Genomic DNA, 26,811 nt, shown 5'->3' on the forward strand with positions numbered 1-26,811 from the left:
GTGCCACTAGCATCAATAGTCTCTGCCGTAGCCTCAGGATCAGCTTCAACATCACTATGTATCTCATCATCATCAATTGAAAGTGTGTCAAAGTGTCCAACTTTGTAGACTTTGGTCAACATCCCATTGTTTTGCTTCCCCTTTTTGTAAGTATTCTCTTTGTGAGTTGTCAGTCTTAAGTTTGAATGCACAAAGACCAAGTTATCTGCGTTCTTGGAGTTTAGTCGGTTGTGTTTTATTGAGTGGATATAGTCAGAATAAAGTAGGGTTTTCGGAATTCCCTATAGAGGGCAGGAACTAGAAAAAACCCTTATGACAGTAGAAGACAAGAAGAAGTGTTTCAAACTAATGTGCCAAAAAGATCTTACAAGTTTGGAATGGGAAGGAATTTTGAAGAACAGTAGGGGTCTCAAGAAAATTTTCATTGTAAATGATGAATGGCGTTGTATTGTAGATTTGGTGAAAAGTAAGCTCATAGCCGACAACCACACTTTAGACATTGCCTTTTGGATGTTGCCCATTGTGGATGGACTGTATAAAGGATAGGCGTATGACTGGGCCTAATTTCTTTCTGACAGACTTTAGAAATCCATGGAGTTGAAACACAAAGCTTTTTACATGCCCCATTATGCTGTGGCCTTATTCTTAGAAGTAGTACAAACTTAGGTGAGTAACGAGCACTGAGGGATATTGATACGGGCTAATAGGTCGGAACCCTACAAGCCTGCTATGACATACTGGCTTCATATGGATACCATGAGTGTAAGATCTCACAATGGGGGCGAACCAAAGAAAAAGAAACCGAAACAAGCAGTTGTGGCTAAGACACTCGAAGAGGATGAAGAGGACGAAGAAAGTTCAGAAGAGGAGGGCAGTGATACAGATTCATCTTTCTTAGATTCATAGGAAGCAGAAATCCGCCTAAGTCACCTGCACGGGACTCCATGGGAAGTTACATTCTTACCACCTGCAGAGGAGCCGCTTCTTATTGGAATATTAGAATCTCCAGAGATTTACTATATCATGACTGGTGATCTCGAAAGACCTACTACAACAGCTATTTTTGAACCAAATTAGGTAAGAGTCGAGGAAGGAGCAGGTGAAGGCAACAAATTTCGACATGGTGGGCTTCCAGAATATCACTTCTGGTGCCACTAATCTATCCGAAACAACACTCCTGTACTAAACTAATAGATTTGAGATGCTAGACAAAGTGTGTGCATAAAGTGAGGTTGCAAACACCTCTCGGCCTAGAAGTAGTACATCCAGTTGCTCTCGTGGTACAACCAGTAGGAGCAGTGGATAAACAGCTAGGGGAAATCCACACTCAAGAAAGTATGACAGCCGTGGCTATGGCTGAGACAGTCCTGGAGGAGGCATATAGGTTACTCGAGGAAGAAGGCATGGTGTCTTCCCTTCTACAAGCATTTGCTAAGGAATAAGTAGAGATACAAAGCGAGCGTGGGGACCTTCGAACATAACTTCTTTTGTAGCCAAGGCAGAGTTGTTTCTCACTGAGTTACATGCCATGGAGCATTCTACCAGGGAGCTCATGAAGTAGGCTAGGTCTCAGAATTTGGATGCTGTCATAATAGTAATAGAAGCATTGGTTGCGTTTATGTAGACTGATTGCTATACAAACTGGGGACTATTAGAGCAGGATGGATATTTAGAGGACATGGCCACTACGTGGACAAGTAGTTCTATCATTTCCAGTGGATTGGAACAATCGCCGCCTCTCATGGAGGCCCTTGCAGCTATGGAAGTTGCCTTTCGAGGAACCTTCTTGGAACTTGAATAGAAAAAAAGCCTGGCTAAGGCATGGGGGCTAGAAAGGCAGAATCTTCAACATTAATGGGAAGCTGAAAAAGTTGCAATGCAGGAAGCCTGGAAACTAGAGAATGTTGAATTGGAGATCAAGATCGCCACAGCGGTGTTGAAACAATTGATTAATTGTGTGTTGTCTTTGATGTTACACAAAATGTCATATCATTTCCAGTCAGCGTATGCCGAGCTCACTCGGGCATTGAAGACAGTTTTTTGTGGCTACTGAGCAATCCAGAGTTTGCCTAGTTCAGAAGGCAGTGTCTACCAAGTTCACTCGGGCGTCAAAGGAAAGTTTGTGAAAGATGAGTGTTAACCGAGCTCGCTCGGTTAATGAAGGAAATGTTGGATGGAACTAGTGTTAATCGAGATCACTCGGTTACCATAGGAACTTTGCTAGTATGCAGTGTTGATTGAGTTTCAGTTGGTTAGCATAGGAAAATCATTTCTTTGCTAATAACTCCCCCTAAATTGGGCTGTTGCAGATGTCGGTTAATAATGACATGTGGAGACTGTTGCACGTGCTTTTACTAATTTTTTATTCCATCTCCTTTTCCTGTCTTATAATTGTTATCCTTTTATACTCTCTTTATTCAATTTAATTCTCCTTGTTTTACAAGTCCATATGTGGGCCGTCTTGATGTTTGACTGCGATGACAATCAATGACATTGTTGCCCTTTTGGTAACATGGGAGTAAATCAAGTTCAATATATGTTAAAACAGTCATGGAGGGTCGAATCTTATATACTCCCTTGTGGTCTTATGTTTCTGTTAATTTTATATGTTTATCCCTTATTCCTCTGTGCTAATTTTCTTTTTCATAGATGGGCCAGAGTACCGCGATACCAAGTTCAATGAGTCAATTTACTGAAAAAGTGTACTGAAGGTATGACAGAGTTCAATACCACAATCCCTCGATGACACATCTAGCATGCTTCCCATAATCAAAGAAGATATTTTGTCTTTAGTATTGTTCACTCTGAGAAATTGATCATGGCTGATATCATTGTTGTTATTCCCAGAAGTTTGAACAAGGCTCTGATACCATGTTAAAGTTTAGGAGGATATGTTGCAAATTTAATAGCATTGCCTATTGTGTCTCCTCATGAGACATGTCTATCCTTTATTATCTAATTAATATGATAATAAATAATTATTTAATTATATAATATCTCATTTATATATATATATATATATATCACACACAAATATATTTCTGCACTTTAGTCTTATAGTTTATCCAGCTAAAGCTACCAAACATCAACAAAATTTGGTTACCTTGTCAAAAAGATTGTTATAAAGCTTGTATAGCCAGTGTTTAATGATATCTAATAGAATAATCACAAGATTGAGCAAAAGTGAAAACTTAATTCTTAGCTTGGAACAATAGAGGAATATTGCTCAAAATCCCCCAAAACTTGGCGGTACTTTATCATAATTCAACCATGCGGGATGACATATTCAGTGCCTTTGCTGCAACTGTATTTCTTGTAGAATAACTTTTCGTAGGTCTCTGTTTTGGATATCTGCTTACCTACTGAGAGGGAAACAGTTATTGCCATAAGCTTTTCAACAAAGATGATTTTATTAAGTTATTCCCAAACATTTCTGAGATTTTAGACAACTTATCTAAAGCTTGACCATGTGAAATGTAATAATTATTAAGAACCATTGTACTTAGCCTTCTCTAATACTCTTGTTCAAGTGTTGGCTCTGATATTATCTGTACCTCGCCTCTTGCTAAATGGTCCAATTTTTGAAGTATATGGTTCTATGATGGCATGATTATGTCTTTGTGTCTACAAATTTATAGTGTTTTTGTTGTTTATATGATAATCTGTGAGATTCTAATCTTATTTCATTCTTCTAGGTTAAATACACACACACACACACACAGAGATACACAGACATAAATATTTTACATTGTTTTTGTACTAAGGAACCCAAATGAACTCAAACCCCATTTCAAAATTTTTCTGCATTGATGATCTAGTCCCTCTAACCTGAATTTGAACCTGAACCAAACCAGCAACTTAGTCCATTATCTACAATTAGAAAAATGAATAATTTTTTTTTATGTTTTTGTTTTATGTCTACATGATTGTTTTACTCTTTATAAATTGGATGTTTTGACTATATCATTGTCCATTGATATCTTTTACTAGAGCTATAAATAAATTAAATTAACACATTGATACATGCATTACAATCCTATTTTTGGCTCTGAAGTGATTATATGCCATAAAGGCATACTCTACATTAAAGTTATCAGGACCTTAAGTTTCAGTCATACATGAGTAAATAGTAAATAGAAAGTGAAATATTGGGTTTTTGTCTAGCTACAGATGAATGAGGTCTGAAGGCTCAGGAGATTTTGGGTTCTTTATATGTAGTATTTTTTATTTAGTTCTGCTGAATCTCGTCTGAAATAGTATGCTTTCTTGGGGAAAGATTGTTTGAAATGTGATTATGATTTTTTTTTTCAGGATGTTCCTGAAGGGAACTGGTATTGTCCTAACTGCACATGTCGAATTTGTGGGGAAATTGGTCATGACGAAGAAAAAGCACTTGTTTCAGATTTACTAATCTGTAATCAATGTGAACGCAAATGTATGCAAACATATACCCTCCGGTTTTATTATTTTTAGAGGTGTTTCACTTCAAGATGTTCTTATTCTTTCTAAGAGGCAGGGCAAGTTAGATTAGAAGACATGCTATTATATATAGTTCTGTACTGAAGTTTTTGTATGTTTTCATATAATCCAGATCACAAGAAGTGTCTTCATGAAGGAGCAATCCAAGTTGGGGAGTCAAATGAAACAGTTGCTGCATTTTGTGGACAGGATTGTAAGATGGTATGTTCTCATCGTGTGCTTTATATAATATTCCTGTCTTAAAGTTGTTGTTTTTTACTCGGTAATATATAGACTTTTTGAATTAATATCATTAAAAGAATTACATCTTCAGCCTTATACAAAACCTTGCAGGCTTCCAAACACTTTTTAACTTTAAAAATCAACAACAACCCAAAACACTGCCTTCCTTTTACTGTGCACAGACCTTTAAACTATACTTACTGCGTATATACCTTACGTTTGCTGACTATGAGACCTTGACACAACTAGATACAGCTTATCATAATGACAATCTAAGCATCAAATTTACCATAAACAAAAAGTTTCAGCAAAACATCACATGACACAGGCTGTGTGCACCATTCTACTGCTTACACTTTAGTGAAATTGGGAAATTTGGCATTGACCCTTGGCTCCATGATTGTGTCAACGGCCACCTCAGCTCAGCTTCATGCAACCTGTCTTTAAGTTGTCGATAAATGTTAGATTTGTTCAAATTTTACAACCATATGTTAAATTTGTTCAAATTTTATACCCATCTGAATTGCATGTTTTTGAATATGAGGAATTTCTTGTGAATAACCTTAGTGGGTAATAGAATACATTTGTACTAAATTCTGTTGAATTAAACTTAGATGTAGAACATTGGTTTTCAGAAGAATCAAGTTCATTGTTTGAAGAATATTATGAAAAGAAATAGTGGACTATAATTCAGAGAGCATCATTCCTCTATATACGTGTCTGCTTATATGCATATAGAAAGGTTTATGTGAGAGAATTTTGTAAGCTCCAATTGGTTAGGAAACATTTTTGTCTGTTTTTCATGCACATGCATGCATTTTTGGGTAAGTTATTTAACCTCAATTAACTTTCCAGAAGCCCACTTTTATCATGTTTTATTCCCCCAAAAATCTTATGTGCATATGGAAAGACTCATGTTTAAGAATTTTATAAGATTCAATTGTTTAGGAAACTTTTAAGTTTATTTTTCATTCACACGTGTGCATTTTTGCTTAAGTAGTTTAAGCTCAATAAGCTTTCCACAAACTCACTTCGATCAAATTTTATACCACCGAAGGTTTTATTTCCATGCTCGTTTTCATAAAGAATGACATCCAATGAAGATTTTTAAAAAATAAATAAAAGTGGCAGTCAGTGTAGAAAATATTTTACCAATCAAGAAATTTACAACTGAAACCAACCAATTACATCGGATCTGGTAATGGGGTCGTAGAATAGAAGCAGGCTGGTGGAAGGACAGAAAAGGTCCACCAAACGGGTCACGAATGATCACATTAAAGCACACATTTACGAACAAAATCCATTATGAACAAAGAGGCTGTGGGATGTGATTGAGGCAGAGACTGCCAGAGAAGCAAACATGAACTGCTACCACATGAACTTGTAAGATCCGGAGGAAGCATTGAGTCAGTCAGAGCAACCATTAAGTATATCATGTGGCGGAAGAGGAGATGAAAAGCAGAAATTCTGTTCACAACTTCAACAAGAACTGACTCAATATCTGAACAAAGTCGATCAACATAGAAGAGGCTGTCATTGAAAGGATCAAAGAGAAGGCCTGAGCGGATAGTAAAGAGAAGATACTATAATTAGCATTAGATATCAATCCCTGTCTACAGAAAGAATGCAGGCAGTAGTCTAGCTCTTACAGAGAAAAGGTTGGACATAAAGATTAGCAAGAGCAAAGACAATGGTGGAATCGAGAAGGAGATCCATACAATTCCGTAAAAAAAAGATACCATATTCGAGAACAGAGTCCTAGTCTTGGTTATTTAGCGTGCAAATGGCGATTTCCACATGATCACAGGGGATGAAAATATCTATACTTAGTTTCTCATGGTCAGATTCTGCAGGATAATTGCCTTCCCAAAAACTCTTGGTCATGGAGATGCATCGATGACAGTCCATTTTTCAGCCACTAAGAATTGGCATACATCAAATTAACGATAGGTTGTGGTGATGAAACTGTCAGAGATAGTATTTATACTGAACACAAGTGAAGTTGGTTGTTCATGATTGCAAGGCAAGAAAATTTATCCATAGAATATGAAATGCGTAAGCCAAATCCTCAGAATGCATGTATGATTTGTGTGCCTTGAAATGCAGAACAAGGAAACTGCAAATTGCCACATGGAGAACAATGTAGGTTAGCCTGAACTAAGAAAATACACAAAGTATTGATTTTTTTTGGGGATCACCGCAAATGTACTAAGACTGCCATAATGTTTGGTATGTATTTTCCAAATGCTATATATATATATATATAATATTGATTTCTTTCATATAAATTTATATCTCATACACGATGAACATGTATATATAATTTATATCTCATTTATAATTATATGTAGATTTATTTGATAAACATCAACACTCCCTCTTAGCTAGGGAGGATAAACACATGCTATATATTACACCCTTCGTAATATTAGGATGACAAGTTTTAAGAATATCTTTGATCAGAAAATATCCACCGTTTTCATATGACATTTGATATCATGAGTATTGGCCTTTAGAATATATGATATTCATTGAATACTTTGAGTAATGGTCTCCACAATATCAACACTTGATACTCACGATGTACTCAATTAGGTAATGGTCTGCAGAATGTCAATATATGATATTGACCATTTTGATATCACATTTGAGAATTGGTCCACAGAATATCAGCATATGATATTAACCATGTACTCTTTGAGTAATGGCCTCTAGAATGTTGAGATGCAAGTTATTCACCAAGTACTGTGAGTATGTTCTCTAGAACATCAAGTTGCATGATATTCGACAACTACTTTGGTAATGGCCTTCTAAAGCATCAAGTTGCATAACAATCACCATGAACTCAAAATGTTTATAAGGTATGTGCACAAACATTCTCATAATGCGTACCATATAAACATCCACCATGCAAAGTATAATCTAACATGATCTGCATAGACATCGTAAAATATTCATCATAATAGAAAATTAAGTTATTGTAAGATCATCACCTTTCAATAACTTCCACAAATACAAGTGACATCATTTGGAAGTTGTTACTTCCTCATGATGTACACAGAGGGTAGGCTCATTAAAATCATAGTCATGCAGTATATTCATGAATCACAGTCCTCTTGACTGCTACAATTTATTGATCACTGGAGAATCAATCTCAACATGGTTTACTCCCTCTGAATCAATATAACCTTGATCACCAGAGGTTGACTGAATCATATCCCCCATCTGCTCCCTCTCTTTCAAGGTTGCCTCTAATGAAATGTCAGACTCCCTCTTAATCTCAATCTCCCTCTTCTTGCAACAACATTCTCAGAGGAAAAGATCAAAGTAAATAGCTCTAATATAGAATTTCAAATAAGAGAGACTACAATGAGTAGATATATAAATTATAAAATGCTTAAGAGTAACAAATACTTATCTTCATAGGTTGCTCCAATGAATGCATTTTGGTAATAGACATCTCTAATGTCTTTTATGCACAATTTCCACTTCATTAAACACATTGTGCCACTTAATGTATATGTCTCATTAATAAAACAAACTTTGGAAATTACTCTTTAAGTGCTACTATCAACATGAATTCATTCATTGCCAGTATGATGTGGATGACACACCAATGACACCACTACTATCAGCAATAAAAAATATTTCTTATTACACTTCCATAATATCAAGCACCTTTGGATGGTTAGCAACCCACTTAAAACCCGTCAAGGATTTTGTCCATACAGATGCATAGATGTGTATTGCCCTAATACTTTGTTATTATTCATGAATTTGCAAGGTTGCACGGGGACGGGGGTACTTGGGGTACTTAGGGTACCGGTACGCATATGGGTACAACTATTTTTTTTAATAGGGGACGGGGGTACTTGGGTATGTCAAACTTTATTTTTAATTATACTTTTATATTTATAGAAAACCTGAATTTATGAGTCATGACAATGATTTTTCAAATCAAGAACAATGATAAAGTTTGCAAATGTAATGGATTGTTTTCAGTTTCAGATTTGTTATATGTTTGTAATAATAATTTATGATAAATGTTTAGATGCATAACATAGAAGGAAAACTTTAAACATGATCAAGAAGATCATAAATCATATTGTTGGGTAAAACTGAAGTTCAATTGGATGGCCTTCATACGGATATAGTTGAATTGAAATTACCCTAAGAATGTCAATCCGGGAATCATAGACTTGCGAGAGATATCACGGCTGTTTGCTCAAGAGGTGAAGATAATAAATCAAGAGTTTAATGAATGCAAATAACTACTTGCTAATAAATTGAACTTGTCTAAATTACCACACATTTAAGATTACTTCTCCAAATGAATTGTAATCTAAAGTTCACACCCTTAAACAATTAAACACAATACATTTATGAATGCTATGAATGCTATTAACACACCTCTTAAACAATTGATCACGCTCTTCTAAACAATTAATCTCAATGAATGCTTATTGCAAAGTTTTTGTCTAATGCAATCTGCTTAGACTGTGACAGGAAGTTGTTTTCAACAGGCTGGTTCAAAATACAGGATGCGGCAGGAAGTATGATAAGGGGTGACAAGGAGTATTATAGATGGCGACAGAAAGTTGTGAGTATTATGGCTCAATGACTGAAAGGATACAGTAGGAGAATACAACAAATAATATAATGAATACCAGGGCTGAATGGAAACGGTAGGAAGAATAGAGCGAACAGTATTATGTAATAGATTAATGTACTAACAAAATAATGATTTATATCAAACAATTCCTTTATAAGATTGTCGCAACCAATGATTTCATCAAACAATTGAATTCATGATTAATCAACAAGCTCTGTATGGATTTGATTAGCAATATATATATATATATATATATATATATATATATATATATATATATATAATATATATATATAGCAAACTTCTTATAAATGCACACAATCGAATATGAAAGGAACACAGGAAATTGATAATACTGAAATACTTGCAAAACAATCTACAGGAATCTCACCAAGTTTCTCGAGAGGGGGCCCTCCTCTGGTTTGCTAGGTGAGAGATATTCTAAACACCAACTGCTACTTAAAAACTGTGCTTTAAAACTATGGAACAGAGTATTTTCATATATTATAGACGATATGTCTTTTGATTCACATTTACTTATATAGCCTAAAATGTTCAACCATATTGATAACTAACTGTAATGGCCGCTGATTTGTTTCCTAAACATGGATAATGGTTTGTTTTGGCCGTTGGGCATACATAACAATTTACAAAACAGTGTAGCTAAAATAACATATGGCCTAAACTGAGCCATTCAAAACTATTTACTTAATGTAACAAAACAACAACTTCAAAACTGTTCTTCTAGCTAAATGGCCGACTCCATATTCTTGCATCTTTAGTTCTAGTAGCAGAGTAGATCACAATATATCAATATTTATGCATTAAACATCCACTCTTTCAAGAAATATTTCAAACCTTAAGACTTTATTAAATGCATTATATTCCTTAATAATTAATGGCATAATAGGGGTTTGGACAGGCTTAAGACAAGGCAAAAGTTATAAAGAATATACAAAAACAAAAGCAATTTGCACACCTATCACATATGACAATGACATATTGCAAATGATAAATTTCTGGCTTTAATAGTGATAAAGTTTATTGTTGATCAATATTGTATCAAAGCTTCAAATTGATTAGGTATTGAAATAAGCTTGATAAACAAATAACAGAGAAGGAAAACTTTAAACATGAACAAGATCATAAATCATATGATGATGACATATTGGAAATGATAAACTTATGCTTGAACAGTGATAAAGTTTATTGTTAATCAATATTCTATCAAAGTTTCGAACTAATTAGGTATTGAATTAAGCTTGATAAACAACGAGTTGATACACAAACAAAAAACTGAAAAAAAAAAATCAGAAATCTTAATCAAGGTCCTTAGCTATGATGCTCTCCACTGAGTACCCGGTACTTGGGATACATGTACCTAGTACTTGGTTACGTGGGTATGAGTACCAGGGGTGTGGGTACAAGTAACCATGCAACCTTGTGAATTTTTCTTCTTATTTTGTCGTGGGAATCATTTTAAGTTTGGTGAAGTTGCGACTATCCGTGTCACCCATGCTGAATTCATACATCTAAGCTCTACCATGCTCATGTGGGTCCATTGTAATCAATTGGTTCATACAACAAAGAAAACAGAGTTAAAAATGACTTTTCAACTTGGTGTGAGATGCATACTCCACCTCAACACTCAACCACACCACATATGACAACATCCTTTCTCCACTTTGCAACTTCTCTGTTTGTAGTGTTTTTTACAAGATGCAAAATTGCTTTCACTCGAAAGAAAAGCGGCATGGTTTGATAAAGAGGAGACATCTTCCCATTGTTTGCATACAGATGGACATTTCATTTCTTTTAATTTTGCACCAATTATGCTTCTAAACAATCCTTTTTCCAACCTTTTCATCTTCCTATTTTGTAAATTCCTTTTTATAAGGTTTAGTTTGTTGCCATGGTCATTGTCTTATGTTTACCCTAATACACATGACTTCTTCGACGTTCTGAGTGATTTGATTCCCAAACCGTGGATCTTATCTCTACACAAAATAATTATCATTCTTACTTGTACCGTCTTCTCCATGCAGGTCACCTCATAAGGTGATTGAATGTTGACTTGTTCAATCAATGTTCTAATACCTCTCATGCATTTATAATCGATGTCTCATAGGTATGTTCCTTAGCATGCAGTCCTTGTGGCCTTTGTTACTATTTTTCTTCCTTTATATTTTCCTCACACTTGTCAGTTCTATTTGTCATATATGCGAGCTCTACTACTAACTATCTTGTTGTATGAAAGTGATGTTTGACGTCTTCTCTCCCAGAACAATATGCATGGTTTCCAAAATCCTCTCATTACCATTTCTTCCCATATTGTAGCGAATCAATTTAATGAAAATTTTGAAATGCCAATTATTTGCTTGTAATATAGGAGAAAGGGAGTTTTGCATTCGTAGCTTCTCTGCTAAAGTGAAATGGAAATCCAAGTAGCAAAGAGAGCAATACGATTGTGATTTTAATTTTTCTTGTCCAAGTTAATGGCAAGTGGCACCGACCGAATCAAAGTTTAGAGAACTGACCATTCTTGAGGATTCATCTATCATACAGGCAACAAACATCATTTATTTTGAGACACCTCTATCATGTTTTTCAGACATAACCTTTTAATTTAATTTATTCACTGCTAAAATTGGGTATGATGACCGTCATCATTTCAATATTCCCTTGCCCATATTTGACAAAGGCAACCTGATATGAAAAATAATCACCTTCTACTTCTTTAAAAAATATTTATGCCCTCGTATCTCCATTCGCAGATCAAACCGCCGTTATTATTTAAAAGGAACTATTATTAGTAGTGGAAATGTTATCGGTTGACACTAGTAAAGATATCACTTACTAGCATTCCATTTAGTCGATTCCTCCACAAACGATTTTGTATATTCCACATTATCAATATTCAAATTACATTTGCAAGTTGGCTCTGATACCATGTTTGTTTTTGGGGATTGCTGCAAATGTACTAAGCACTGCCATAATGTTTGATATGTATTTTCCAAATGGCAGCGACCTCTTATTTAAGCTGAGAATAAGCGATGAAGAGACATGTCCCTTTACGGGACATGTCTTTTCATTAATCAGATAATCAATATAATAAAAACCTAATCATAGGTGTGTGTGTGTATATATATATATATATATATATATATTTTTTTTTTTTCTCATATAAACTTATATCTGATATATGAAGAACACATATATATATGAAATTATATATAGATTTATCTTCAGAAGCTACCAAACATCAACAAGTACTAATTGTAATAAAATTTGGGATCAAACATAAATTGTAATTGGTAGGGGAGATCTTGGGTGAGTCCATCAACGATACTTGTAGCTGGGTGAAGATAGTCCAAAAGACATCTCCCACACTCAAACCAGGGGCTTGTCATTATTGGAGGGCACTCCCAAGCACCAAAAACCTATGACCCTCCAAATAATTGTATCCCATCTATCTTTTTCGAAACTAATGAATAAAGATAGGAAGGACCAACAACATTGTTGAACACTGTAGCTGTGATAGAGTTCTTTATCTCTGATTTTGCTATATATTGAAATTGAGATAATACCTATGTATTGTGTTTACCGCTGAAGATGATATTTATGATAACATTTGAGATAATATAATATGAAGAGATATGTGTCATGTAATTGGAAAGTGAAGAGACCTTCAGTTGTGATATGAAGGGTCTTTCAATTCTAGATATATACATTATTGCCTTGTGTGATAAGTATTGTATCACGTGGCAAACATTGTACTTGAACATTTATTATCAATAAAAGAGATTTTTTTCTGGTGTGGCTTGGTTTTTCCCTTCAAGCTGAAGGGTTTTCTCACGATAAATGTCATGTGCCTTTTGATCCCTTTTTTTGTTCTTCTTCATTGCTGTTTATTATTATTCCTGGGCAAAACATTAACATGGTATTAGAGCCAGGTTTAATAACAGCAACAAAGGAAGTTATTTTCTCTTGTTCGTATAACTGATGCAAATTGAATAGGTCTTGAAGTTTGTAGCTTCTGATAGATATTTACATATCTTGCAATTGCTCCTATTTGAAAGTGTTATGCTTAACAGTGTTGATCCTTCATATGCTCATGTTTATGGAAAATCTCTGCATTGTTTAATGTCTGCTTATGACGTCAAAGTTTTTCTGATGTCGCTGTTCGATAATGGCTATCTTCTCTTGTGTGTTCAGTTGTCATTTTCTTCCTCATTCAATCCAAATTGAAATTATGTTGCTGCGAAAGTTTCATGTACCTGCGTGTGTATCTGCATCCTTGTATTCGCTGGTAATTGGAATTGGTTTCAATTAATAATGATTCAGCTCTCTTAATATTGTTCGTGTGTGATGACTTGTGTCCCTGCAGTGGTTGTTTGTGTAACGATTTGTCTCCTTGCGTGGAAGGTGAAATTGTCAGTTAATGACAACTAGAGTGCCATTGGTCTCCACCTTGCACTTAATGATTGTAATGCCAAATTGTAATGGCATGGTGTTTGTAACTGCGGTTTTGTTCACACTCCACGCAAGACTTTTCACTTTGTCTTGATTTAATAGAAAACACCAGTTTTGTTATTTTTCCTTCTTCTGAAGATTTTGCATGCGACATTCGAAGTTTTTCCCTTCAGCGTCCATTCTGGTCTACTCCATGATTCCGTTATTACCATATGAGAAAGGATAAAAAATATCGAGTCTACTAAGCACGTGATAACTTAGCCATATGACCTGGCTCGTGGAGTCTTCCTATAGGTGTAGTCAGTGTTCATGACTTCAAGTGTGTTGCTAATTTTCCCTTGCATTCAATAGTTGTATTTGCCAACCATATAGCAAGTGATGATGGTCAGATAATTCGTTTTCCTCAAGATAGGAGATTGTCAAGAATCTGTATGATATTCTTTGTACGGGTCCCTCCAAGGTTGTGAGATCTGTTGGTATAAAGCTTGGATAAGAAGCAACTGCCTTCTGAAGGCATTCACCAGGTATACAAGAAGCTTTTGCTAGATTTATCAAATGTGCAAAACCTCGTCTTCTGGCAACAAGGATCTCAAAAGGATTAACAGATAAGATTTGGAATTTAATCTCTTTCACACACAATTTTGCAAGGTTTGAGATTTAGATGCCATTAATTTAAGTTTATAATTCGGAGTTATAGTTGTTTATACTAATTAAGACTGTTAAGCATATCAAACTGAGAATATTTTGTGGAATTGTACTACTACAAGATTTTTGGACTTTCACATCTATAGCTGCCACTGATAATTTAATTTTATTATGCTTAGAAATCCTTTCTATATTGCAATGTGTGTATGTTTGCATGTTTATGTCTGCATTCAGTTTAGCCAGGTGCTATGCATGCTAGTTTGCATTTATTATGCGATATCTTGAATATTGATTATGAATTTTTCTTATAACACCGGGAATAGTGTTTTCTTTTATCTTTGATCTCTATATGGGTTGATTCTTTTTTGAGTTATTATTAATGCCTCTTGGTTGCAGGACAAAAGCCAATGGGATAATGTGTGACATACTAACAATTCGGAAACTAAATGATTCTCAAATAAAGAAATCAGATCTTATTCTTAACCGTATGATTAGAGATACAGGTAAAACAGTTAGTCAACTACTTCACATGAAAAGGAAATACGTGCTAACTATTTTCTTGATTTGCATATAAATAGAAATTAACAGTCATCTAACGCCTAGCTCACATGACATTCAGTTATTAACTACGATTTCAATTATGAAATATTTCAAGGGTAGCAGCATATTTTAACAAGGAATTACAAATAGAATCATAAAAAAGGTTACTAGAATAAAAGCAATTGATGACATATAGTTGTGCAAGCCTTGGCATCTGGAAGAGAGGAGAAACATTTCCATGGGCTTAACCTCCCAACCGTGAACCTTTAGTATCCCATCACAATCTACAATGAGAAAGGCCCTCCCTACCCTAGGAGTTGGCTTGGGACACCCTTATCCAACCACTGAGCATCCTGGTGTTGGAGTGTTAACTAGTCAATTGTCAAGACTGTGGACACATTCCAACCAGCCTATCTTTCAATTATTAGCACCTTCATCTCTGGTGATCATGGTGGAAAATGCCATTAACTACTTTGGCCAAGGATTTCAGATGGGCATCTTATGTTCTTGATCACCCACCGCTCGACTTGACAACAAGAAAATGCAAAAGGATTACTACGAGCTGTTTTTATATTTGTTTTTCAAGTATTAATGCTGATTTTGTTTCCTTCTTTCATTGCAGGATTCTGCTCACTCTTTCCTCCCTTTAGCTTGACCATGATGGTCCCAAATAGTTGGGGGAAATTTATATTTTTCTTCGGATTTCATAATCCCTTATTCCTTTGCCATACATCATGCCTTTATCAGCCTATGGCTTTATAAGACAGTATGCTTTTAGTTTTGTTTTAATTACATCAAGAGAGCTCTCCATCTCAGAGACATATGGACTATGTCCCTATATGACGCTCCTATATTTAGATCATATAAATATGCAACACGCTATTGCATTGGCAGAGCATATTGGTGAACAAATGAGATCATTGTGGAATTAAACACATTGGGCTTTGTATTTGCAGACATGAAATAAAGCTAGAGGCAGAGTTGATAAATTCGACATATATAGGAAAGGAAAGACATTAAATACAATGGGATTCACAAAGCATGACTTGATCCCATGCGAGCGGTTTGATGTATATGGGAATTTGTAATATGACTGCCACCAAGACCTCAGAACAATCTGATGATTAATCTCAGACTTAGCCCATGAACTTCGGCTTTGGCAATATATCACATGAATCACTTTTGTGTGAGCTCAGTTGTGCAACACTATACTATGGTGTTGAAAAAAATCTGTAATGTTCAGATTAAATGGGTAGAGAGAGAAGAGATGTGCCTCTGCGACATGATCAAGGAGCATAAATAAAGAACAAAGTATCGACCAAGAAGGGAAATGATCTCTCGTGTTGGTTTAGTTAGACCAAGATTGAGGTGACAAGAACGTTGCAAGAGTATGAAGAAATTCAAAAAGAAATATCTATACGAATATGATAGCTTGATGTCATAAGGTGGCAGATAGAAAATACAATAAGGTTGATCAAGCAATTAATAAATGATCATGCCCATGTCAAGGTAAATATAAAAGCAAGGGTGACAAAAATACGTCTAACACGTCTAGGTATAGTGATGTCACTTCCCATATATTCATGCTTGCCTTATATATATATATAATGATAAATTTTGCATACACACACACACACACACGTGTTTGTGTGTGTATACATACATACATATTTCATACCCACCCAAGTATAAGTATAGACGTGATATTACTATATCAAGACATGGTAGCTTGCATGGTATACATAATTCACACACAATGAAGGTAATATTCTTATTTAAGTTCTTTATAATGCTTTTATTTGTTTATCTGAATAGCTCATGGTAATCCTTGTACTTTCTTGCTTGCCTAGCCGTTTTAGTCCTTGGTCTAGGTGTTTAAGTTCATACCCATTAGTGTGACGGTGGATTTGGGTGTCCCCTTCCTAACTCTCATTTTGGCAACACTTCCCCTCATTGTCATGCTCCTGCAAAATGGAAATGTTTACAGGTAATAACATATTCCAATAACTTCAAAAAATAAAAATATCACATAATCATTCTAAATATCTAGGATATTCATTTTCTCCAATTTCATCTTAACGGATAACTAACATACTATATGATACATTAACTAATAACTGAATTTCCATTTCACATGAATCAAAATATCTCAACAATTTTTCCTGTCAATTGACTTCATGAAGCCTTGATGGCTATATGGTCATTTTAAAATTGAGCCAAAAATTGGGATGTAACATGATGAGAGATTATATGCAGACTATAGAAATGAACATGGGGGCCCAACTTGCAGTCATCAAACTGAATTGTTGATACATATCTTCATTAAAAGAGGAAGATCATATACAGTAAATGATATTTAGAGGGAGACTATTCAACTTCATAGGGAGGTTTCGTGATAGAGGGAGGTGTCTAATTCTTTGCAAGCTTATTTAATCAAATTGGAATCAACTATCTATTGTGACGATCAAAGTTGTCGTTGTTGAGTGGGAGTCTTTGTTGAGAGAGAATCTCAACCATTCTTATACATGGTGTTAAGTTCTTTGCGAGAGAAATTCATGGTGAAACCTCTTGTTAATGAGTTCTTCTCTGTGAGAGAAGTTTGACATGGAATCCTATGATAATGACTTCTTTTTTGCGAGAGAAGTTCAAGGTGAAATTCCTTGTTAATTTTTCTTCTCTATGAGAGAAGTTCGAGGTGAAATCCCTTGTTCCACCCTCTGCGAGTAGGTATGGTGGATCCACCCTCTGCAATGAGGCATGATGGAAATGCATTCTTCTCAGGTAGAAGTGTGAGGTGAAAGGCCTCATTTTGCCCTCTGCAATGAGGCATGGTCAAAATGCATTCTTCTAAGGGAGAGGTCTGAGGTGAAAGCCCTTGTTCCACCCTCTGCGAGTAGGCATGGTGGAAATCATGTGCGTGACTCCATGACTTTAATTTTATGCTACTATGATGAATTGTGGTATGCTAAGATAACTCGTTTTTATGCGAATCTATGTGATGAGAATTTATCATTGACATCTTTGGTTGCAGCTGTGTGCCTGCTATGCTAAAGATCTCTCTATTGCTAAGAGGGAGTGTTGAAGATTGTAGCTGCGATAGAGATCTTAATCTTTGATTTTGCTATATATTGAAATGGAGATAATACCTATGTATCGTTTTTGCAGTTGGAGAAGATATTTATTATAATATTCGAGATAATATCATATGAGGAGATGTGTCATGCTCTTGGAAATTGAAGACACCTTCAGTTGTGATATGAATTGTCTTTCAGTTCTATATATATACATGATTGCCTTGTGTGATATGTATGGTATCAAGTGGAAAACATTGTATGTGAACATTTATTATCAATAAAAGAGGTATTTTTCTGGTGTGGCTGGGTTTTCTCTTCAAGCTGAAGGGTTTTCCCAGGATAAATGTTGCATGTCTTTTGTTCCTTTTTTGGTTCTTCTTTATTGCTGTTTATCATTATTTCTGGGCAAAACAATAACAAACACAACACGCAAAATATTGCCACCTTAATATCCCTAAATAGGGTACTAAAAAAGAAACAATAAAATCTGCAAACTAGGGTACAAACTGATAACAACAAAAAACCCTCTGCAGCCAGGGTTTAAACTTGGAAATGAACTTGCATCAGATTATTCTCAATTCATCTCAGATTTCAGAACAGAATTAGGACCATAAACATAAATTTCCAATTGTTTTTATGATCACAAATAACTACAACATAACCCAGAGTTTTCAGAAAAAATATTTCTATTTTCCCCAAATTTCCCCGACTTGTAGACAGGAAAATAGATGGATTTAGGCACAAGAATAGATTTCTTTCTGAACTTTATCATATCCTAGCCATTCCTCATACAGGTGCCGAACTCCCAAAAAGACCAGCAAACAAACTGATTTACCTGCTCCTTTGCAGCCGTCTCAAAAAGGCTCTCTGAACTTAACAATTTACATTTGTACATATTCACCAGTCCAATCTTCAACATTGATGTCTTTTGTTAATTTGCCTCCAACTTGATAAATACTTGTAGCCTTTAGGGTTTCACAAACCAGAGTTATTCCATTGAAACACACTCTTCTGATTAAGGAGAACCCATTTGTCTCACTGAAACTCAGGATACCCAAACCCTTGAAGCAGCAACAAATAGTAATCTTCATCACATTATGAGCTCTAAATGAGACCTTTGTTTGTTTAACAACAATTTTAAAAAAGATGATTCATGATAGTCCACCTCTTAACCCAACGCTTCAAATTAAAAACCTAATGTATGCACCCTTGAAGCTGGGTGCCTGCCTTGTACCTTGGATTCTTGTCACATGTTTTAATTAAATCACTCAAGTACGTGAAAGGGGTTGAGTCGCTTGGCTAGGCATCACTTAAAGTTTTCCAAAAAGACTTGCCTAACTTAAAATAACTTAAGTTCACTTGAGTTGCATCAAAAGACTAAATAAGAATTTAAAACAAGTTGAGGACTTCATTTCTTATCCAATGATGCTCTACGTCCTCCTCCTCCATGTTGATCCAAGTGAGGAACATTCAACTGTTGCTAATTGTCTTTCTTTGCGTTGGGGATGTTACAACCCATGTGGAAGTGACAACATGTTTCAAAAAACAAATATGCGTGAATGGTCACGGTGTGTCAAGAGCTTTGGTGCAATCAGTCATAGAAGAGAAGTGAGAAGCCACAATTTTGTGAACAAATCCAAGCATAGAAGCTAAATCCTTAGATGAAGAAAACCTATAAATAGTGTGGAACCTAGGGATCCATGGATTTAGTCAAAATTGAACCTTGCAGAGCTCTATTTAGAAAACTCTCTGCATGGGATTACTATCATCAATCACTTTTTTCCACAAATCCATTTTCCTCCCTCTACTAGTGCGAGATCTCAAAAAACCCACAAAGAATCTGAAATTAGATTTTAAATCCGTTGGCTCAAAAATTGAGGCACAAAAAACAATGGACCCAGAAAAAAGTGAGACTAATCTAGTTGAGATCTGCAAAAACCCACTAGGAAAATTCAATTTTTTTGTTAATCCGACACAGGAATCGAGGGTTTAAAAAAAATGTAGTCGGATTAAAAAACTTGTAAGTGTTTGCAGAGTTTTTGAAGAAAGGGCAGATTTGGAAAAAAAGGCAGATTTTAAACCATGCAACATAAAGAAAATTGCAAAAAAAAAAAAGAATTCCAAATCCCTAGTCGGGCTTGGAGGGAAAAAAGATGCAAATTATGAGCACACTTGGGCAAATATTTTGAAAATCTTGAACTAATAATTTCAAGATGAAATTAAATTTTTTCGAGAATTTGCTTTGATACGATATTATGGTAAAATAATGAATGTGTTTTTAAACAATGATTATGAATGATCTATATATATAATATACAAGAGAATGTTTCTATAACGAGCAAGAGTGAGGAAGTAGAAACATTCTTATAGAGTGAAAAAGAAAGTTTTCATAACGAACAAAAGGAGTTTATGGAGCATTACAAAAAGAGTGACTATTAGAAAAAGACGGAAGAGAGAATAAATAGAAACTATCTAATATCGTAATACTGCATGCCAAACTTGGAATAAGTACACATGAATCCACACACATTTATATATAATGCACACACACATATACATACATACATATATATTTATTTGCATATACATTTATTAATGAATCCTTACGAATCATAATGGGAAAAAAATTTCACGAATCCACGATTACGACTCTCAACCCGAATTGACAACTAAACTATTCATATATGCATCTATATGTCATCAGTTATTCTTCTATGCACCGTTACATGAGTTGCTTGATATTCTCTCATATTAGGTTTGTGATGACATGGCATAATGTCTTCTTAATGTTTGTGATGGCTCAAGTTATGACTGACGTGTCTTACTTGGCACCTTGGTGATCATTGTTTCATTGAGATCAGTCAGTTTTTGCCCTTTTATTTTCAAAAAATAAAGTTTATTTGTGGCTGTAGAGTTTTCTAGTTGGTGTATACAATAGAGGACCAAATGGTTATGTTTATTCAAGCATAAGTGGGGTGATTTTTTTGGAAGGTGAAAAAGTGGCTTTTATGTTGTATTTTTTTAGTAATATTAGAGGCTATTCTCAAGAGGTCAGATATATAACAGTGAAGAGGAGTTTCTTCGTCATGTACATGTTAAGTAACTTAAGTGTCTAAAGTATGTATCTTTTGTCATGTGTACAATGTATGATGGATAATCATTTGTGTTTGATCAACTTATGTTTCCAAGGCTTTCTCAAAGTGAGAAGTATCTGTGAGATACTTGTAGTTTTTACATATTTTGCATTTGCATAACATATGTGTTTAGACTGTGAATAAGGTTTATTGTTTTAAGAGTTACAGCGTTAAGTGTTAACAATTATAAGCTTGAGAATGCAATAAAGGATCTATCTTTTGTGGGGTTGGGTTTTGCACCCTCGAGTGGAAAGTTTTCCTAGGACAATTTATTTTGTCATTGTGTTTCTATGTTTTGCATTTCTTCATTTTGGTTCAAAATTTAACATTTTGATTTCCAAAAAATGTGCATAATGGTTTTATGGAAAAGACTTCAAAAACTTCCAAACAAATTCCATTGATTGTAGGACCCATTCAAACATGCTTGCAAAATGTGTAATTGTAGACATTACAGTAGAGTTATTTGATGCGACGCATCAAAAGAATTTCATTGCAATGAATGAAATGTGCATGTAATGGGTGTCCCAATGGTTGTGCAAGATCATACATGATTGAGTAGCCATTTGTGAGTGATGGGCTGAATAGCTAACAAGTTTAGCCTAAAGGTGCTTTTAGCCAAACATGACCAATTAAAAGCTTCGTAACAAGGTCAAAATGTAAGAATTGGAAAAGAATGATCCGGTCTTGACAAACTCCAAGATATATTAAATAAGTGCAAAAGTACTATCAAAGTGTTTATAGAAAGAAGTGTGTGAAGCTACAACAAATTTGGGAGGAGTTCAAAGCATGGATACTAAATGAGGTTGCAGTCAAAGGGTATGAGAACCATAATAGAGAAGATGAAGGTTAATACAATACACTTCATAAACTCGTTTGAGGATGAATACAAGAATAAAAAAAATTGAGAACATCAATAAGACAAACATACATAAAGTTTAAATTTAAAACTTTTGAAACAATGGACGTAAATATTTCAATGAAAAGGAGGGACAATAACCTATAAAATGCATCTGTGAAAGATAAAGTGTAAGTTGTAATATAAATTGGTTACTCTGAGAATGACGCAATTCCAAAACTTTAATTGGTGCAGGAGCACTCACATAAAATATTTTGGACGTGATTTTTTGTATGAAGAATTTATCCCGATTTTGTCTTTATGATAAGACCTTTTCTTGGGATTCGTATAGATCATTGTTGGGTCATTCTTCACCATTCTATATCAATCTAGAGTATTCTATAGACTGTTTTTCCTATTTTGTAATAATGTAGAATTTTCCGTAGACTGTCTTAGCAAGTATAAATAGAGTTTTAGGTTTAGGTCAAGTTGGAGAGCAAAGTTTCTAGATACGAAGTTACAGAGAGAAGAAATCTGCAGGAGAGCTAATGTATGTACTATTCATTTGATAAATTAAATAGAAGAATTTTATAATCTATCATTTGCTGGTGCTAGTTCCTATTGTGTTTGCTTTCGTTGCATTTATCTCTACACCATTTTTGGTATCAGAGCTTGGGGAAAGCTCCTAAGGCGCTTGGGAAAAGCTTGGGGAAAGCTTTTGGATTTTGTGACAAGTTGAGGAAAGAACCTATAAGACCTAGATAGGAGACAATGGTCACAAGAGGAGATTTATCTCAAGATCAGAAGATACTATTCGACGCATGGGTTTCATATTGGGATTTTCAGAACAAGAAGGAAGAAGCAAGGAAAAGAGTGGAAGAGAAAAGGAAGAAAAGAGAAGAGGAAGCCATAATAGATCAAGAGATAAAAGAACGAATGGAATTCTTAATGCAGGAACTGAGAAGGCATGAAGAAAATTTAGTGTGACTAAAAGAGGAGTTGAAGAAAAATATGGAAAAAGAAAATACAGATCTGGAGCATCAACCAATTCAGATTACAGAAGCTTGTATTGAGACATTGGAAGAGAAGAGTTGTCTGTCGAATGAACAACCTGATCACATTGATGTTGATATACCAGATGAACAAATCGATGCTAACATACCAAATAAACACAGTGAAGCAGATATGCAAGGTGAAAAACAACATTTTTTTGATGAAACTTATTATACAGAAGTTCTTGAAGATAGAAAAGAGGTTGAAATGGTTGATGATCATGTGATGGTCCTTAATGCAACCAAGAAATGGCATTTGAAGTTAAGAAAGAAGGTGGTTTGGCCTATCAAAAAGATACTAGTAGCAAGGAAGAAGACTTGTGATGAAGCTAAGAGGATAGAGGAGGCTCCAATAGTGATGAATTTGTCTCCAAGCATGGAGATATTGCAACATAAAGACATCCCAGCAAAGGATGCAGAAGTTCCTACGGTAACCCAAATCGGTGAAGTTATATTTAAAGAGGGTCTATCTAATCCATTCATTGTAGGTTTGCAAGAGTTCTATCTAAATATGGCAAAAGTTTACGCACATATGACAGTTGATTTGGATACTAGTCAAGAGTACAAACAACAAATACCAAAGAATTGGAAGGCACGAAAGAGGAAGGCTAATCCAAGGGACTTGGATTCTATTGTCCCCGGGACTATGGTGCAGGAGCACTCACATAAAATATTTTGGACGTGATTTTTTGTATGAAGAATTTATCCCGATTTTGTCTTTATGATAAGACCTTTTCGTGGGATTCGTATAGATCATTGTTGGGTCATTCTTCACCATTCTATATCAATCTAGAGTATTCTATAGACTGTTTTTCCTATTTTGTAATAATGTAGAATTTTCTGTAGACTGTCTTAGCAAGTATAAATAGAGTTTTAGGTTTAGGTTTAGGTCAAGTTGGAGAGCAAAGTTTCTGTATACGTAGTTACAGAGAGAAGAAATCTGCACGAGAGCTAATGTATGTACTATTCATTTGATAAATTAAATAGAAGAATTTTATAATCTATCTCTTGCTGGTGCTAGTTCCTATTGCTATTGTGTTTGCTTCCGTTGTGTTTTACCTCTGCATCATTAATGTGCAATGAAGAGGTCAAATTTTGATAGTACTTAGTGCCAAGGATTTCCCTATAAAGTACTTAGAATGTTCTTTGAAACTGCAAAGTGATTAGGTGACCCTGTTTCATATTACAATAGAGGGATTCTAAAAGGGCATGGCATCTACCAATCTTTTCTTTACTTGAAGAGAAGGATTCTCATGCATGGAGAGTTCTTGTAATTACTTTATGCTATTATTGCTAATGGTAATAAGTTTGGTATTAAATTTAACTGATGGAAGACTAAGGATATAAAATATCAACTTTGAAATGGATGAAGGAAGATATAGATTTTCTTAAGTTGACTTCGGTTGAAACTGTCAAAATGCAAGTAGATGGAACTATATGCAAGTTAGCACATTGTTCAAATGTAAGTTTAAACATATAAATGGAGAATATAATGGACAGGGGAAAGTGAAAGAGAATATGATATAATAGGACAAGATGGAAGGCTGTAGGATGCATGTATATGATAGGAAATGAAACACATATAGTGTTATGCTTTGTATCATCACGAAGCAATGCATGATCAAATGATGCACAATATAACAATGATCAATATTAAAGATAGAAATAAAAGACATAACGATAAAGTAGTCATAATGCCCCATTCCTCATTGTCCAGGAGGGTATCATTATCAAGGCTCTAATGAGATTCTTCAAAAAAATTGATGAAGAAAGATCAACAAAAGATATGTGTGGAAGCAAAGGTCATGCTGCATTCCTTACTTTCCACCATGATATGAAGATTAAGGCTTCTACAAGCTTTCTTGAAATAGATGAAAAAGAAAATAGAAAAGATAAAGGCTCAAAGTTTAAGTTAAGATAAAAAATCAAAGCACCAAGAATCAAGATAAAATGATAAATCAAAAAGATCAAAAGATAAGTCATAAAGCGAAAAGACCAAGTGACAAAAAAGCCAAACGCCCAACATGCCCCTTTCTAAAAGGATAAGTTTAATGGAGGTAGATATGCCTGCATGATAAAGATTTATATGTCAAGCGAAGATAGCTAGATATTTAGGTTTGATAAGGAATGATTCATCCTGTCAAGCCTAAGATAACTCGATAGATAATGATAGATATATTATAAACTGGGCAAGCAAGATATCCAAGAAATAGACTTAGATCAACATTAGTTTTCCGCTCAAGAATTTTGTGAAAGCTCAAATGTTCTTGTGTCATGGTAGACATGGTTTTGATCTTTTTTGTTTTTTTCTTTGGTATCAAGTTTAGGTGCGTGTTTGTGATTTTAAGTTTCTCAAGAGAATGATGCAGATCCACTCCCATAACTAGGTTGAGGAGATTAGGAATGGGGTAATGTGGGATAGGATGGATGGATGAAGGTTCATTGTGATATGATTGACTAATTATGCGAACCTTTGGTATATGAGTTTTGACTTCGTTCTTGGAGATATGATGATGACACTTTTGATATACTTGGGAATGATAACTAGATATGTAAGCTAAGGCATAAATCAAGATAAAAGATGTGAGGGAATAATTGGGTATGATGAAACACATGGGAAGATTGAGGATATGGATGGGATAAATGAGATCAAATATATGAATTTTGAATTAGAGATACATGATGGAAACTTTGGCTAAAGTTTGCATGAGGATTTTGGATGGTCATGTTTGAATGCAAGTTTAGGTTTGTTTGCCATATGTGTACGATTGGATCTTGTAGGGGTTTAGGATCATGAAGGCAATTAGAAGGTATGCAAGGATCTTGAGGTGGGATGGAGGAACACTTTGGCCTTGACTCACGTTAGTATCATGAGTTAGAGTGAAAAGGATACTTTGCTTTTGAGATGACATAGAAGAGATACCTAGGTCTTGCGATTGGAGGTTTACGAAGGTAAAAAAAGGAATATATCTTGATCTTGCAATTGAATGCACGCATCAAGAAGGATACTTGATCTTGATTTACCATCTTATCTTTTATTTTGTTGGCTTGCAAGTGGTACTTTTATTTTGATTAGATGCTATGGAAGGTATGACTTGCTCTAGAGGAGCTATGGTGTTATCATAGACCATTGTGAAATAAACAACATTCCTAGAGCTACCCCTTATCAGAGGAATTTTATTTTCCATCTTTAGGGAGTGGATCCTTGAATGTCTTGAGATAAACATTTATTGTAGGAGGTTCTTTAATGGTAGCATGATCACTATCAAAGATCTTGGATAAGATGGATTAATTTAACACAATCTCAAAACTCTTTTTTTTTTCAAAAATAACATGGTTGTTTATTGCTAGTTCACAATTTCTTGCATTGGGTAATGTGATCATTTTAGCTCGAACAAGTTTTCATAAAGTTCCCCAACAGGAGTAAACTTACATCTATGGTTATTAGTCCTCTTTGAACTATTAACTTGTCCAAAGAGTTGAATGCCTTGAGTGTTTGTGGATATGTTACACAAGGTTTGATTTCTTATGATTCCACACCACCATTTGACAACATTCTTGTTTTTAGTCCAAAGGCAAAGCTTATCATTAGATGTTGAGGGCTTGTCCATGTTATCTTTGTAAATGTTCACAAAGCCTTTAGCAATAAGGACCTCTTCAATGGATACCTTTTTCTGTTATTGCATCAAATGTCTCAACACATTGTACCTGTAAAGTTTCTGCAAATTCTGTACCTTTTGATCAG

At 34.9% G+C, this 26,811-nt stretch overlaps 1 protein-coding gene across 5 annotated transcripts in view; it reads left to right on the forward strand.

Annotated features, from left to right (window-relative positions):
• Positions 1-26,811, forward strand: part of LOC149528319 (uncharacterized) — a 109,998-nt gene that overhangs the window by 7,611 nt on the left and 75,576 nt on the right. For all 5 annotated transcript variants that reach the window (XR_016358457.1, XR_016358459.1, XR_016358458.1 and 2 more), the window contains exons 3-4: positions 4,312-4,435; positions 4,592-4,680. Coding sequence is in view for 2 of the 5 variants with exons in the window: in XM_089808718.1 (XP_089664844.1) it covers positions 4,312-4,435; positions 4,592-4,680 (213 nt within the window). In the remaining 3 variants the exon portion in view is untranslated. The remainder of the gene's footprint in view (positions 1-4,311; positions 4,436-4,591; positions 4,681-26,811) is intronic.

This window comes from Cupressus sempervirens, chromosome 11 (genome assembly GCF_028749045.1).
Source record: "Cupressus sempervirens isolate cs-2001-9-10 chromosome 11, ASM2874904v1, whole genome shotgun sequence".
Taxonomy (NCBI): Eukaryota; Viridiplantae; Streptophyta; class Pinopsida; order Cupressales; family Cupressaceae; genus Cupressus; species Cupressus sempervirens.